The sequence below is a fragment of the Hylobates moloch genome, unplaced genomic scaffold, assembly GCF_009828535.3.
Source record: "Hylobates moloch isolate HMO894 unplaced genomic scaffold, HMol_V3 SCAFFOLD_15, whole genome shotgun sequence".
Lineage (NCBI taxonomy): Eukaryota > Metazoa > Chordata > Mammalia > Primates > Hylobatidae > Hylobates > Hylobates moloch.
The window spans coordinates 48,149,847-48,167,175 of record NW_026652290.1 but is presented as its reverse complement, the minus strand read 5'-3'; the positions used below and the strand labels follow the sequence as shown (position 1 = coordinate 48,167,175).

The 17,329-nt window shown below is 43.5% G+C and overlaps 1 protein-coding gene across 4 annotated transcripts in view; it reads left to right on the top strand.

Annotated features, from left to right (window-relative positions):
• Positions 1 to 16,008, top strand: part of SPECC1 (sperm antigen with calponin homology and coiled-coil domains 1) — a 236,651-nt gene extending 220,643 nt beyond the window's left edge. For 3 of the 4 annotated variants that reach the window (XM_058428274.1, XM_058428275.1, XM_058428276.1), the window contains 2 exons: positions 2,974 to 3,032; positions 10,960 to 16,008. In XM_058428274.1, coding sequence (XP_058284257.1) covers positions 2,974 to 3,032; positions 10,960 to 11,049 — 149 coding nt within the window. In that variant the 3' untranslated portion in view covers positions 11,050 to 16,008. Of the gene's footprint in view, positions 1 to 2,972; positions 3,033 to 10,959 lie in introns of all 4 variants that reach the window. The other variant, XM_032178850.2, reaches the window with a different exon arrangement.
• The last annotated feature ends 1,321 nt before the right edge of the window (positions 16,009 to 17,329 follow it).

The following is a 17,329-nucleotide window of genomic DNA, read 5'->3' as shown; positions in this document are numbered from 1 at the left end:
GCAGAGACAGTACAGGAAAATATCCACTTATACACTATTGCTGGAACCAAAAATTGGGGTAACGCTCTAGAAAGCAATGTTTGGAATTACATATTAAAAGCCATAAAATATTTGACTTCTGGAATAATGGTGGCCTAAAAACTGGCTAAAAACCAAAAGGACTGAAGTAAAGACAGAGACCTCAATAGCACCAAAATAGGAGATTGCTGCCATTAATTTGGGCTAAATGGAAGGAAGCCAGGAGTTCACAGCTCCCCTCTCAGCAGAACAGAGTAGTGTTAGGGAAACAAGTGTGCAGTTTCCAGCCCATGCCCGCTCCTTTCCTTTAATTTCAAGGAAGGGGCATGGCAGCTTGGGCAGGATCACCACAGATCAACAAGCTTTCCAAGGCATGGGCCACAGACTGGAAGAAAATGTGGTGGCCACATCTTTCTGTTTTTTGGTGACCTGGTGCCTAGAGTTTGCTTCAGTGTCAGGGAAAACCCGTCGCTTCAGGCTGTAGATGTTCATGCAAGGGCAGAGAGTGAGAGCCGTGGGGGAAATGGAAAAGGGTATAAAATGATGTATGAAATCTAAAATACGTAATTATGTATAAAATCTAAACATATAAAATTAAGAAATTTGGACAGGTGCTGTGGCTCACGTCTGTAATCCCAGCAGTTCGGAAGGCCTTGACAGGCGGATCACCTGAGGTCAGGAGTTCAAGACCAGCCTGGCCAATATGGTGAAACCCTGTCTCTACTAAAAATACACGAATTAGCCAGGCATGGTAGTGGGCGCGTGTAGTCCCAGCTACTAGGGAGGCTGTGGCAAGAAACTGGTTGAACCTGAGAGGCGGAGTTTGCAGTGAGCCAAGATTGTGCCACTGCACTCCAGCCTGGGTGACACAGTGAGACTCCATCTCAAAAAAAAAAAAAAAATTAAGAAATTCTACTGAGGAACATAATGGCCAGGTGCTGTAGCTCACACCTGTAATCCCAGCACTTTGGGAGGCTGAGGTAGGCAGGTCGCTTGAGCCCAGGAGTTTGAGACTAGCCTGGTCAACATGACGAAACCCCTTCTCTACTAAAAATATATATTAAAAAAAAAAAAAATTAGCTGGGTGTGGTGGTGCATGTCTATAATCTCAGCTACTGAGGTGACTGAGAAACGAGGATCATGTGAACCTGAGAGGCAGAGGTTGCAGTGAGCTGAGCTCAAGCCACTACACTCCAGCCTGGGTGACAGGGCGAGATTCCATCTCAAAAAAAAAAGAAATTCCACTGAGGAACTTAGAACTTAATATGTAGAGAAACATTTATCTCTCAATTATACTTAATATAACAATTTAATTTTAATATAATCCTAATAATTTTGAAATGAATTTTGGAATGGAAGAAGCATGAACAAATGATTCTTAAGTTCATCTAGATGAACAAACATCAGAGAATAGCCAGGAAGAGTCCCCAAAAGAAGCCACACGCTAGGGCTGAGTGATTGTGGAGCGCTACCATTAACATTCTAAGGGGAAATTATTTTCAGCCTCAAATTCCCTGTCCAGCCAGCCTGTTAACTGAACGTGATGGTAGAAAGGGGAAATTTTCATACATCCAGAAAATGTGTCTCCCCATATTCTTTCTTAAGAAGGAAACCTAGGCAATAGAATGGGAGTAAAATCCAAAAATCAGTGAGGTTCTGGAGGGCTTGGGGCTGTAGGGTTTCATAGAATGATGAGATGATTAAGAGCTCTAGGCTGATAAAGGAGAAGATGAGAAGCTGTGTGAGGAAGCCAGGGTCCAACTGTGAGGCAGGCCCTCTGTGTCAGAATAGAATGGCGGCAGCCACGAGGGGAATGTTAGGACTTAAAAGCAACAGTCAGAATGGGTGAGAGTCCAGATGAGAAGGAGGCACAAAGTCCTCCTCCCAGTAAGGAAAACCCCAAACAAGTAGAAACTGTAGGAAAAAAACAAACTTTTGAAGAAAGGCAGGGTCCAAATCTGGGGCACACTAAAATGTGGGGTGATTTTGGACGACTGGTAGAGTAACAGAGGAACTCCAGAATGATGCTTTGAGTGGCGCAGGTCATGATGGTGGAGCTGTAGAGGACACGTGCCCAGAGCTGGCTTCTGTGATGCTGCTTGTGGTTTTCAGCTTCCAGAATCATTCTAGTCAGAGAGCACAGAGGACTTAAATGTGCTTCCAGGGAAGGAAGCAAATGTTCTCAGCTGTGACAATGTACAACTTGACCAGGTGGAGGGAAGAAAGGGGAATTTACTCCTGACATACAAAGTAGAGTCAGGAAGTGTTGTCTATACCCAATGGGACGAAAAATAGAAGTTCAAGGATATTATTTAAGGTCACAAAGATAGCTAATGTTAATACGGGCACTAAAATTAGCTATGTGTCTACAGTGTAAGGAGGAGGCAGATTCATGGTGCCTAAGTCCTCATTTGTCCTGGAGGAAGTCAGTAGAAAATGCCTTCATTTTAGAAATCAAGTAGTAGTCGTGTAAGCATATTACAGAGATACGGAAATAATCCATAACTAAACAGAAATTGAAAGGTAGTTCTCTGAAGGACCAGGATTGAAAGAAGGAATAGGTTTTCATTTGATTTAAATACAACCTATATATACTATAATATATGCATTTATTACTTTGATAATTTTTTGATATAGCATCATGATTAAGCAACTTTGTTATGCAACAGAATGTTTATGCCATAAATCTTGCAAAGTATAAATTACCTAAATCTTGACAAAGGTAAAAAAAAATTTATCTTTGATAGGTGTCAATCAGTAATGTTAGTTTTGGTACAGTTGCAACCTGTTGATTTTTTTTTCTTAAACTGAGACCATATATTGTACACTTGACTTACTATTCTTTGTTTTATAATAGTGAATAATCTATATGGGAATATCAGTTGATATTCTTTCCTGGCAAAAGCTACATATTTTAAATTACTGATTCCAGTCTCTTTGTCTTTTTAACTTAGAAGAGGAATCTCTTGTTGGCATTTGAAGCAGCTGAAAGTGTAGGCATCAAACCCAGCCTGGTAAGTATCCTATTTTGTATCCTTGTGATACTTTATTTTAATTGTATGAGAAATAACTTTATGCCATCTGATAAACAATTTCTTGTAGAACATTGACATCTGTTTGCCGAAAGTCTGTTGCTCTCAATACCTAATATAGAGGTATCCAGTTGATATAATCACATATCAACATATGATTTATAGATTTTCAACTCTAAGAGATTTTCAGTCGCATAAGATTTCATATGGACAAATTTCAGTTCTGGAAACACAGTGGACTGAATTATTATTAAAGCCCTCTTGTTCAGAGCACCTAGAAATCTGAATAAAATGCTATGTTAAAAAAATATCAACACATAGCTAAGCTCTCAAGAAAGAATGGGAAATACCCAGATGCCAGAAATGTAAAACAAAGCAGAAACCAGGCACAACTGAGCCTGCAAAACTCGGCAGGGGTGGGTGGGGGGTGGTGGGCCAAGCAAGCACCAAGCCTGCATAAAGCCAAGGCTCACAACATGCTGATCTTCTTAGTGAAAGCAGAAATCTCTAAAACTCCACCAGCCAGCCCAGGGAGGTGATAAGCTGGTCCCCACCTGAGATTGTATGCGCACACACGCGCAGAGAGAGGAAAAGGAGAGAGAGAAAAGAGAGACAGTCTCTTGCAAGGAAAGGAAGCAGGGCCAGATGAGGTTTAGAGTCCAAATTTATAATATCTGTGCTGCATGAAGCCCTTAGTATACTCTTAGATGCAGGAAGCCCCTGGGCTGATACTACAATGGCTGCTAAAAAGTAACAGAACACTTGAGAAAATGATCTACTTGACCTAGTCAGCAGATACAGCAAACAAAAGGATTATCTACCAGAACTTGAGATGATAAATAATAAGAGACTACAAAAAGACTATTTAAACATATGAAAGAGATAAAAGGAGGAATAGAAAACACAAGGAAAGAATGATTCTATTTAAAAAAGAGATTTGTAAAAAGAATCAAATAACACTTCTAGAAATGAAAATTTGGAATTAAGACCACAATGTGTGCTGCCAAACTCATTAGATACAGCAGAAGAGAGAAATACTAAATTGGAAAATAAATATAGGGAAATCACCCAAAATATAAAAGAGACATTAAAAAATATAAAATATAATGGTAAGGTTGAATTAGTATGTGTTCAGCTTCAAGAAATGGAAAACCCAACCAGCAGTTGCTTAAACCATAAAAATGTTAATTTTCTTAACAATAGTAGTTTTAGAACTGGTTCACCACTCAGTATTGTAATCAAAGCCCCGGAGTGTCTCCTGTCCATTCTCACCATCTTTAATCTGTTCCTTTTGTCCCCATGTTTGTTCCTTTGTGGTTGAAGGTGGCTGCCAAACTTCAGACATCACTTCCACCTACAGGGCAGGAAGAAGGGGAAGAGATAGAGCAAGTGCCTCCTATCTTTCCCTTTAAAGAATGAAAGTAAAAGGCTCCCTGGGTTTCTCCAGCTCATTGGCAGTACTCTGTTACATGGTCCCCAGCTGCAAGGGCATTTGAGGAAGTGAGCATATGAACAGCTTTCAGTTTCTTTAGTGGGAAGCCTGCAAGGGAGAGAGCTTGGGAATGACTGTTGGGCTATCTAAATAATAGTGTCTGTCTCAGAGTTTAAGAGACATGGACAAAAAAAATCAGATGATGGCCATGTCCCATGCCCAGAGGGAATTCCAGATGAAAAGGATAGAAAGAATGGAATGGAGACAGTATTTGAAGATACGATGCCTGAAAATTTTCCAGAATGATGAAAGGATAATGAAAGAGTCCACAGATTCTTTATTTATCTCAAGCAGGATGAATAAAACAAAATATCCATCCAGACATATTGTAATGAGACTACAGAAAAAGCAAAGACAGATAATCCATTAAAACTTTCTGCTCACCAGTAATAAAAATACAACCTAGTAGGAAATTATCAAAGACTAGAAGAGAAAATTCACAGAAGATCATGAATGGTCAATGAGGATTTTTAAAGATGTTCAATCTTATTAGGGATTGGGAAAATCTAAGTTGAAATAAAAATGAGATACAATTCCAGCTGGGTGCAGTGGCCCACACCTGTAATCCCAGCACTTTGGGAGGCTGAGGTGGGTGGATCACCTGAGGTCCGGAGTTTGAGACCAGCCTGGCCAACATTACGAAAGCCTGTATCTACTAAAAATACACAAAATTAGCTGGGTGTGGTGGCGGGCGCCTGTAATCCCAGCTACTTGGGAGGCTGAGGCAGGAGAATTGCTTGAACCCAGGAGGCGGAGGTTGCAGTGAGCCAAGATTGCCCCATTGCACTCCAGTCTGGGCGACAAGAGTGAAACTCCATCTCAAAAAAAAAAAAAAAAAATTACAATTCCATAACCCTCAAAGCATGTGGGGAATCTGAGAAATGAAAAAGTGAATGTACGTCTATTGTGAAATCTCATCACCATGAACAGTGCTATGCCAGTATAATTTTGAAACAGAATGGACAGTTTTCTAGAAAAATACAAGTATATTTCTTCAAATATTAAATGTAAATATTCCTACAAAACTTAAGAAGAAATAAAACTTTAACCATTAAAGAGGTTGAATTTATGCTTTAAAATGTAGTCATACACCAAAGAAAAAATATCCCCATCAGCCCAGATTTTGCTAAATCTTTAAGACACAGATATCCCTATTGTGTATTTACAAGTCTGGGAAATTTAAAAAGGAGTGAGGAAACTTACACATCTGGCCAGGGTGGAGTAGCAGGGATCTCCCTTCAGAAACAACAAAACTAAGGAGTACCAACAGAGAGATCAGGTAAGGATAAAGATACAATGAGACCTTGTTGGAAGATTATATTTTACACAGAATACATTTTTCTTTGTAGTGTTGTAATTAATATTTACTTCTGTTTAAATTTAATATCTTTTTCTTAGTTTTCATCTAATGTGCTATAGAAGTTAGTGAGCTGGGAAGTGAATGAGGTTATTTTGTTGTCCTAATTGTCAGAGCCAGGGGTTTCATTTGTGTGGATGGTCTGTGAGGAGCTGCTGACACACATGATAATTAATCTCAAAGGCACTTAGGAGTGTTTGTGAGCATTTTCCCAGCTTATTCCACCAACAAAATAGAAATTTCCTACATTCTTAAATTTGCTTTTCAATACCTTGATGTGGATTGGAAAATCCAGTATGTTGAATTACACATGACACTTTAAAACTACACCCAGTCAGAAGTGACAGCAGTAATCCCCAAATCTTCAGTCAAGTTCTGTTGTTAGATTATGCCAGGAAAATTGTCTTATATGTTTATATTCAAGTAAATATAAGTTTCTGGGGCATAGCATATTAGGATAAGATCTTTATTTTTATAATTTTATTTTAGTTATTTTATAACTTTTATTTTAGATTCAAGGAGTACATGTACAGGTTTGTTACATGGGTACACTAGATGATGCTGAGGTTTGGGGTATGAGTGATCCTGTCACCCAGATAGTGCACATAGTAGCCAATAGTTTTTCAGCCCTTGCCGCCCTCCCTCCCTTCTCCCTCTTGTAGTCCCCAGTGTCTGCTGTCCCCGTCTTTATGTCCACGACTACCCAATGTTGATCTCCCACTTATAAGTGAGGACATGTCTTATTTGGTTTTCTGTTTGTGCATTATTTTGCTGAGGATAATGGACCCTAGCTGAATCCATGCTGCTGCAAAGGACATGATTTTGTTCTTTTTATGGCTGCATAGTATTCCATGGTATATATGTACCACATTTTCTTTATCCAGTCTACTGGTTTTCTTTTTTTTTTTCTTTTCTTTTCTTTTTTTTTTTTTTTTTTTTTTTGAGATGGAATTTCACTCTTGTTGCCCAAGCTAGAGTGCAATGGTGCAATCTTGGCTCACTGCAACCTCCGACTCCCGGGTTCAAGCAATTCTCCTGCCTCAGCCTCCTGAGTAGCTGGGATTATAGGTGTGCACCACCACACCCAGCTATTTTTTTGTATTTTTTTAGTAGAAATGGGGTTTCACCATGTTAGCCAGGCTGGTCTCGAACTCCTGACCTCAGGTGATCCACCCACCTCAGCCTCCCAAAGAGCTGGGATTACAGGCATGAGCCACTGTGCCCGGCCCTTTATCCAGTCTACTGTTGATAGACACCTAGGTTGATTTCGTGTCTTTGCTATTGTGACTAGCCCTGTGATGAACAGTGTGCATGTGTTTTGGTAGAACGATTTCTTTTCTTCTGGATATATACCCAGTAATGGTATTGATGGGTCAAATGGTAGTTCTGTTTTAAGTTCTTTGAGAAATCTCCAAATTGCCTTCCACAGTAACTGAACTAATTTACATTTCCACCAAGAGTGTATTCCTTTTTCTCCACAGCCTTGTCAGCATCTGTTACTTTTTGACTTTTTATCAATAGCCATTCTGACTGGTGTGAGATGATGAGATCTTTAAAAATGAAGCTCTATAGTGTTCCCCAGATATTAGCAACTGTTCTTCCTCAGCCACCGTGTAAGGAGAGCATCTTAGCCAGCCCAATTACAGGTGCGAGCAACTCCCCAGAAAAGGAATTAGGCGAGGGACGATATGTGATGTCACTGTCATAAAAACAGCCAAAACATGTGTCCCAGGGCTGCTGTGTCTTTACCAGGCCATGTAGTCCATGAGGGCTGTTGCTCACTGAGTGCTAGCATGCCCACCAGGACAGCCGCTGCAGGACTAGGTGCTGGCATGCCCCCGTGGAGGGAGGTCACCACGCAGCAATTCCTGAGGCATGGCTGGGCCTACTCTGCAAGTGTAAACTTAATGAGCTGTGCTGAAATAGCTAATTTGTGCTTGATTGTGTGACAAGCATTTTTTTTTCATATTTACTGTATGTATTTACCATTCTGGGCATTTTTCATGCAAGGACTTGTTGGACCCTCACGGAGGTCCTGCGAGGTGGATGAACTCTACAGGAGGAAACTGAGGCACATGGCTTATGAGCAGGAAAGGCAAGAGGCAAGGCCAGGCAGGCAGCTCCAGAACCCATGCCCTCAACCACCCTGACAGCTGTGTCTGCCTTCTGCACATACCTTGTTAGATTTAGACCTTAGCAGGTTTTTTCTTTTGGTGCTATTGTAAATGATACTGTTTTTCTTATTACAAAATCCAGTTGTTCAATCGGTATGTAGGACAGCAATGGACTTTTGTATACTGACTTTATATCCTGAGACTTAGCTAAACCTGCATGTAAATGCTTTGGGATGTTCTAAACAATCATGTCATCTGCAAATAAAGGCAGTTTTATGTCTCCCTTTCCAATCTGCGTGCAATTTGTTTCTTTTTCATGCCGTTTTGCACTAGCTAGAACTTCCAGTACGTTTTTTTTGTTTTTGTTTTTGTTTTTGAGATGGAGTCTTGCGCTGTCACCCCGGCTGGAGTGCAATGGCATGGTCTCAGCTCACTGCAACCTCTGCCTCCTGGGTTCAAGTGATTCTCCTGCCTCAGCCTCCTGAGTAACTGGGATTACAGGCACCTGTCACCATGCCGGGCTAATTTTTTTGTATTTTTAGTAGAGGCGGAGTTTCAACATGTTTGCCAGGCCTGTCTTGAACTACTGACCTCAGGTGATCCACCCACCTCGGCCTCCCAAAGTGCTGGGATTACAGTCCAGTGCAGTTTTAAATAGGACAGATGAGAATGGGCATCCTTGCCTTGTTCATGATTTTACGGGGGGAGTGTTCAAGTCTTTCACCATTAAGTATGATGTCAGCTGTTGGTTTTTTCTACATATCCTTTGCTAGGTAAAAGAGGTTCCCTTCTCTTCCTAGTTTGTTGAGAGTTACCACGTATAAAAACTATCTTGGTTGTGGAATTTTGTGTAATGCTTTTTCTTCATCTGTTGATTTGATCATATGGTTTTTCTCGTTCAGTTAGTTAATGTGATGAATTACATCAGTTTACAAATGTTGAACCAGCCTTGTGTTCCTGGGATGAACCTCACTTGATCATGATGTATTATACTTTTATAGGTTAATAGATTGTGTACTCATGAGAAATTGGTGTATAGATTTCCTGTAATGTTTATGTCTAGTTTTGGTATCAGGATAATGTTGGGATCCTAGGATGAGTTGGGAATTATTCTCTCCTCTTCCATTTTTTGAAGAGATTGTGTAGAATTGGTATTATTTCTTCCTTAAGTATTTGATGGAATTCACAAGTGAAATCATCTGGGTCTGGTATCTTTTGGAGGGTCTTAACTACTAATTCAAACAAATGTCATGCACTATAAGATTGTTACTAATGCAGCATACTCTGTCTTCTGAAATGTATAGCATATCTTTTCACAAATTCCCAAATATGATAACAATGTACTAAATATTTTTAGTTCAGTTATGAAGTTCAAGCATGTAAGACTGCTCAAAACTGTGAATATTGATTGGACTTCTGAGTCCTCTCTGAGATTAAAGACACACCCTTTCCATCATACAGAGGAAAGTGTGCAATGTGCCATCTCTCTTGCGTTTGTAGGTATCCCTTCTTTTCCCAGAGCTCATCTGTCTCCTAAATTGCACGCTCAATTCTTCATCACTTCCTTTCTTTAAGTCATGTTAGCAACACTCCTTGGTAAGGATTTTAGCTTGCCAGGCCTCAGTCTGTGTGCAGTCATGACTACAGCAGTGTAGGTAGGAGACATTCTATCCTTGTATTCTGTGAAAGTTTGTTTTTCTTTTAAAATTGTTCTAGGTGTACCTGCATGGAATATTCTACCAACTCCTCTTCCACTCCTTTCCCATGACTAATGATAGGCTGATAATTTTTTAGCATCACCAGGGAGCAGAATAAGTGAAGTCTGTTCAGATTTTGAATCAGGGGATGAATGGCTCATTAACAGCCTCAGCCAGCTCTGTCAATGCCCAGGAACTGATGTGCTAAGTTCAGCCTTACTTTTCCATGGCATCTCTGCTTCTGGCTTTACATCAGGGTCCTTTCCTACTATTCTCTTTTAACCACACAGGAATCCAAATTCAGTCCCAAAGTTAATTATTAAGTATGTCTAGTGGCACAAATTTCAGAAAACTTCGAGTGCCTGACAGGATGCCCACCCTCTTGCCCCTCCCTTTCTGGCCTGGATCTTATGCATGCTCATTACAAGCTTACTTGCAAAATGAACAAAAATAAATCAGTCAGTAAAAACCAGCAAGTTAGCAAAAGTAAAAATAAAAATAAGCCAGAAAAATCACCAAACTATATTAAATAACAAATAAACAAAAAAAACACTTTAAATGGTAACACTTAATGCTGGTAAAATAAATGGTTGCATTTGAAATTGGTTCAAGGCTTTTGTGATAATCCCACTCTTAGTAATTTATCTTGAGGGACTAGTTCGACAGAAGGAAACAACACTGCACAAAGATGCTGATTGCAAAGTCTGTGGTGGTGACGAGGTGAGCGTACACTGGATGCCACATCCCTTGTGGACAGCAGTTTCCCTGGTCAGTGCACATTCACTAGAATGGCAGCCCGCACAATGGCACAGCAGCACGGGGACCCGGGTGTGAAATGCTCAGCCCACGTAATGGCACAGCCCATGTAATAGCACATGCAGTGTGCTGGGAGCCTGGGGAATTAGAGGTGGATTCAAGTGTAATTTAGAAACTTGGAAATCATTTTAATAGTGAAATTATGGGTGATTTTTGCTTTTTAAAACTTGTTTAAATGCTGTCATATGGTTAAAAGATAAAAGCAGTGGGAGGTCATGTTTTCCATTTTTGGAAAGGGACAGTATCTTCTGAATAAGTGGGAGGAAAAGGCCTTTAACTCATCGCTTTCAGCACCACCTGTGCTGGCCTTCACGTTCTGTGTAAGTGGAGGGTTTCCAGGCAGTGTAAGCCCTAACCTGGATTGAAGTCCTTGAGGGGAAGGGGTCTGTGATGTCCTGCCTTGTGATCTGTCCCCTATTCCCTTCCCCTGCAGGAACTCAGCGAGATGCTGTACACGGACCGGCCCGACTGGCAGAGCGTGATGCAGTATGTGGCCCAAATCTACAAGTACTTTGAGACGTAACCCTGGAGGGCCTGGGGCAGCCACCATTGCCACCTACTGCAGCTTTTCTTGGAAGCGCCTGGTCACTGTCCACTGACCCTGCTCTACCCACCACCCAGCTGCCTAGACTTCAAAGACAGGCTCAATCCAAGTGGACCAACACCCAAATAAGAAACAGAGTAGGTCCCACCGTGTACCTGTCTCAAATGCAAATGCAGCTGGATGGTAAATTGGGGACTCTTTGATCTCCTGTGGGATGCTTCTAAAGAGCCTCCCTCCTTCCAGACCAAGACCCCACACCCATGCTTGTTTTGCTGATTACGTTGGGTGGCCGAACACATCATCTACAGAAATTCAGACAAAGAGCATCTCCAAATCAGTCTTTTGGTTGCTGTTGTTAAAAATATCCAGGCTTTGCCTTTATGAAACCTTTGCCCTTGGCTGGGTTTGGTAGCTCGTGGCTGTAATCCCAGCACTTTAGGAAGCCAAGGCAGTAGGATCGTTTGAGCCCAGGAGTTCGAGGTTGCAGTGAGCTATGAGCATACCACTGCACTCCAGCCTGTGCGAAAGAGCCAGACCCTGTCTTGAAAAAACGATAAACAAAACCCAAAACTTTGCCCTTGTGAACCCTCCCTTCTCCCCACCAAAAAAACCCAACAAAACACAAAAAATAAACACTTGTTCCAGGGCAACCTGGAAATGTGCGCACTCAGCCTTTTGGGGAAAGATGGGAGTTCTAGGTAACAATGTTAACACCTGGAACTTGATTCACTTTTAGCTCTCACCATCCCTTATTTGATTCATTGTAGCAAAAGGAAAGCCTGTGAGAATGCAAGGGAGCCCCTGGCTGCTTTGCTGGAGTCCCTGGGAGGTGCCCCACACCTCTGCCACCACAGTCTATGTGCTCCTGAGCAGCCGGCGGCTTTCACACTAGGGAAACCGCAGTCCTCGTCACCCGCGCCTTTGTCCTGCCATTCGTTTACCCTCCCATTCACATCCACACAGGCTTGTCCCCCACAGAACTTGACAGGAGGTCACGTGTGAATGGCCTGTGTCTGCTTTACAGGGTTGAGCAGGCTGAGGGTGGGTGCCTCTGGGGATGCTCGGCTGACAGCAAATCCCAACAGTGTTTCGGCTCTGGACTGATTTGGCCTTTAGTGCTTCCCCAGGCCTCTCATAGGCATGGGAAAAAGAAGCCCTTAGGGGTGGGCAGTGAGGGCACATTTATAATTAACAAAGAAGAATGCAGTTGCCCCAGCACCCTACTGGTCACCTCAAGTGGCAGCAGAGCCCTCCCCAGAGCCGTCCTAGTCCCTCAGAAGTGCTCGGTCCGGCCCAGGTGCCCATCTGGTGGCTCTGTGGCATTCTTCTGGGCAGATCTGTGTGCACTACACAGTGAGGGCATGGCTCACACGGTGGGTGAGGGAAATGGGTAATGCCCATCCCTTGCTGTTCTAAGTGCCAAATAGCCTGTTAGCGCCCTTCCAACAAAGGATCATCCAGTGAGTCACCAAGAATGACAGTGACTGCCATTACTACTCAAAGTACATCTCTGATAGCTGATCTGAGCCAGTGGTTCAGAGCCAGGTTCTAGAGGCGGCAGGTCCAGCCCCTGACCATTCCTGGAGAGGTAGGAGCTCAGTCCCCTCCTCCAAGCCAGACCTTTGCAGAGGTGGCAGCTGGGCTGCACGGGTCAGCGGATCCCTGATTCTCAAGCCACCTTGAGATAAGGACTCTGCCCCAGCCCTGTTAGTGCATCCCAGCTGCAGCTCTGCATCAGAACCTCCAGTGGACCCTTTTGAAAACACTCTTGGCTGCCCTAGTTGGTTAACTTCAGAATGTCTGGAATGGGACCAGAGATGCAGTCTACATGTTTTGTAAGTTCTTTAGGCGACTGAAGCACAGCTGCTTGGAGAACCACTGAGGGGTGGACACCTTTCCCTGGCAGCCACAAGGCAGGCAGCCCGCAGGAGCTCCTGAGCAGCTGTTTGGCGATGGTCATTACATCATCCATGCCTTTGTATTTAAATGAAACTGGACACATAGAACCAATTCAACCTGAAAGTTATTACGTCTGCTGATTCAGGCACTTGTTTGAAGCATTTTTTTTTTTTTTTTAATTAACCCTGTATTCTACTTTGCCCACCATTAAAGTGGGGGAAAGTAATAAATATCCCAAGTAGTTGAGTTGAGCTGTTGGTTGTTAGATTTAAGCTGGAATTACTCCAGGGTTTTATGTGGGGAGGCAGTTGCTGTCTTGGGATACCCAGAGTGGGAGTGGGTGCTTTCTGTGATTGGTTCTGTTTTTTATTTTTATTTTTACTTACTTATTTTGAGACGGAGTTTCATTCTTATTGCCCAGGCTGGAGGGCAATAGCACCATCTCAGCTCACTGCAACCTCCGCCTCCTGTGTTTAAGCGATTCTCCTGCCTCAGCCTCCCATGTGGCTAGGATTACAGGTGTCCACCACCACACCCAGCCAATGTTTTTGTATTTTTAGTAGGGTTTCACCATGTTGGCCCGGCTGGTCTCAAACTCCTGACATCAGGTGATCCGCCTGCCTCGGCCTCCCAAAGTGCTGGGATTATGGGCAAGAGCCACTGAGCCCGGCTGTTTTTTTTTGTGTGTGTATGTGTGTGTGTATGTGTATGTGTGTGTGTGTGTGTGTGTGTGTGTGTGTGTGTGCGCGTGTGTTTGAGACAGAGTCTTGCTCTGTCGCCCAGGCTGGAGTGCCAGTGGCACGATTTCAGCTCACTCAGGGGTGAGCCACCACCCCTGGCCTGTGATTGGCTCTATTTTGAGTGATTACGTGTAAACCACCTAGAACCAGCTCTGAGCAATGGTGTTGCGGTTTCCCTCCCTCCCCGCTGGGGCCATACCAGCCCCTCTCCAATGGGAGCCCAAGTTGCCAATGACTGTGGCCAAACTTCCCCATTTTTGTCTGTATCCTGCTCTCTTTAGGTTAAAAAGAAGGAAAGAAACATGAAAGGCCATGTACAATTTATTTTTACAACTCCAGGAGTTTCCCCGACTACCTTTTTTTTTTTTGCCAGTGGTGTGCATGTAGAAGAGGAATGTGATGTCCTGTCCTCTAGAAATACACATGGTGGTCAGGCATGGTGGCTCATGCCTATAATCCAAGCACTTTGGGAGGCTGAGATGGGAGGATTGCTTGAGCCCAGGAGTTTGAGACCAGCCTGGGCAACATGGCAAGACCTCTGACTCTATAAAAAAAATTTTTTTTTTTTTTTTTTGAGAGAGCGTCTCACTCTCTGTCACCCAGGCTACAGTGGTGTGATCTTGGCTCATTACAACCTCCGCCTCCCAGGTTCAAGAGATTCTCCTGCCTCAGCCTCCTGAGTAGCTGGGATTATAGGCACATGCCACCATGCCTGGCATATTTTTGTATTTTTAGTAGAAACAGTTTCACCATGTTGGCCAGGCTGGTCTTGAACTCCTGACCTTAAGTGATAAGCCTGCCTCAACCTCCCAGAGTGCTGGGACTACAGGGGTGGGCCACCACGCCTGGCCCAAAATTTTGTTTTTTAATTAGCTGGGTACAATGATAGGCACCTGTAATCTCAGCTGCTTGGGAGGCTGAGGTGGGAGCATCACTTGAGTCCAGGAGTTCGAGGCTGCAGTAAGCCGTGTTTGTGCCACTGCACTCTGGCCTGGGCAAAAGAGCGAGACCCTGTCACACACACACAAAAAGAAAAGAAATACAGGTGGTGTTTTGGGGAAGGGAAGGTTTTGCTGGGGTCCTGGAACTGTGACTGGCCTCAGGAGTCCAGGAATAGGCCTTCTAGCACAGCAGCTAGTAGGGCTCCCCCAAGCCATCCGTTGGCGTGTGGAGGTGCAGGACCTGGGGGAGGCAGTCCCCAACCCAGCTAGGTCAAGGGGTAGGGTTTTTAGGTCTGTTTTTAACAGAGCTCAAAGCACCCGGTGAAGGTGGAAAGTTGGTAAACTGGGAAAACAAGGTCAGCATCTTACTTTTTCTATACTCAGCAGAGTGTGCCATTCCCAGTTTCTGTCCTGAGGCTTTCAAAGGCCACAGGAGCCATGTTTCTTTCCATCTTCCCTCAGCCAGTAGTCATTTAAAATTCTTCAGTTGTTCTGAAGATCCTTTTTTTAATGTATCATTTTTGCATGAAAGACAGCTGCAAAATGCAAGCCCCAGCAGAGTTGGAGAGTTTTTCAAGGTGAGAAGTCACTGTTCTCTGCATTGAACATGGATTGAATTTTCCTTGTCTGATTGTAGCCCATGGCCCCCATCCTGTGGGGATAACATTCTCAGGAACTTCTCTTGTCCTAGCCCCTTCACATTTCAAAAATATTAGTCTTTTATTTTCCTTTTTCATTCAGTTGTTGTTTTACAGCTTTTGTAGAGACCAACCCAAGTAGATGCCGGTGGGTGTTAGATAAAAACACACATCCCCAGGGGACAAGCCATCCAGCGGTGAGGAATCTCTGCCATGTTCTCTTCCCTGCTGTCCACAAACGTTTCGGAGACTCCCTTAGCCTCCCCCTTCTCTTCCCCACTGAGGGGCGGCTTGTGGAGATGGAGGACTGGGGCCCATAGATACAGACTCCCTACCAAATCTAGCAATAGTTCTCAGCCTTCCAAAGCTCGAGTGCCATTTTGAGATGACCTACCAATGACATGCAGTAAAGGACATAAAACCTCACAGCCTTTTTAGAAGCATTTTGAATATCTATAGTTGCCTCAATTCATGGGGCATTTCACTCCTCTAATCCAGGTTACAATTTTGCTAAATCTGTAGCATCCTAAGTAGCACAACTAATTTTAACTACATTAGTTGAATGTAGTTGATAGATGTGTGGCCTCGTGTCTGTAAAGAGCACACTAGATTATACTCAGCAGTGTTAGGATATGACATGCGAATTAGATGTATTTAACTATTCACAGGAAAGTATGATAAATGACTATAATATTTCTAATAAATATATTTTGTTTCTGATTTTTTCTCAGTGACATCATTAATATTTTTTCAAAGTGCCACACTTACACTGAGTCGGTTTTCAAACCAGCATCTTCACGCATATTTTCCTTGTCGGGTCGCAATCTCCACTGCAGCTGCTCTTGCGGGTGGTCCTGGAATTTTCCGCAGAGGACTGGGCCCCTGCTGGCTCCTCCGCTTCCCGTGTGCAGCTTTCTTGCTGAGGCCATAGGCTCATGTCAGGCCCTTCAAGGCCTAACCAGGATGCTGCTGAGCTGTGCAGATGTGCACACGATATGTGCAATGTCATATGTGAGACTAAATGCCAACTGAGACCCCGGAAACCACTCGCAGGGGGAATTATGCCAAGATTGAGGAGGAAAGGTGAAGATACTTTTTTTTTTTTTTTTTTTGAGACGGAGTCTAGCCCTGTCGCCAGGCTGGAGTGCAGTGGCACGATCTCGGCTCCCTGAAACCTCCGCCTCCCCGATTCAAGTGATTCTTTTGCCTCAGCCTCCCGAGTAGCTGGGACTACAGACACGTGCCACCACACCCAACTAATTTTTGTATTTTTAGTAGAAAGCAGGGGGTCACCATGTTGGCCAGGATGGTCTCGATCTCTTGATCTCATTATCTGCCCGTCTCGGCCTCCCAAAGTGCTGGGATTACAGGCCGCAGCCACCTAGCCCGGCAGAAGATACTTTTTTAAACGATTGCTTCCTGATCCTTCCCTATTTCATGTTTTCTTATACATAGTTACATTTCTTCCTTGCTATACTACAAATCCCTAATTTTAGTTGGTCAGAGAGATGGATTTGAGACTGAGCTCCCATCTCCACGGCTGCAGCACCTGATTAAAGCTTTCTTCCTTGGCAATCCTCATCTCAGTTATTGGCTTTCTGAGCAGCGCAGGATCTAGGCTGAAGCCCTGAGGCTTCAGTGACAAAATCTGTTTTTTTGTAATGCGATCTGTCTTAATTGTCCTCAAGAATTAGTACTTGAGTGCTCTCTAGATTCTCCTTTGTCACTTTTCTTTTTCTTTCTCTCTCTTTTTTTTTTTTTTTTTGACAGAGTCTTGCTCTGTCGCCCAGGCTGGAGTTCGGTGGCGCGATCTCGGCTCACTGCAAACCTCTGAAAACCTCTGCCTCCCGGGTTAAAGTGATTCACCTGTCTCAGCCTCCCGAGTAGCTGGGACTACAGGCGCGTGCCACCACGCCCAGCTAATTTTTGTATTTTTAGTAGAGACAGGGTTTCACCATGTTGGCCAGGCTGGCCTGGAACTCCTGACCTCAAGCGAAGAGCTTTGACATGTCAAGCTGTCCCTCTCCCTCGCCTGGTGCGC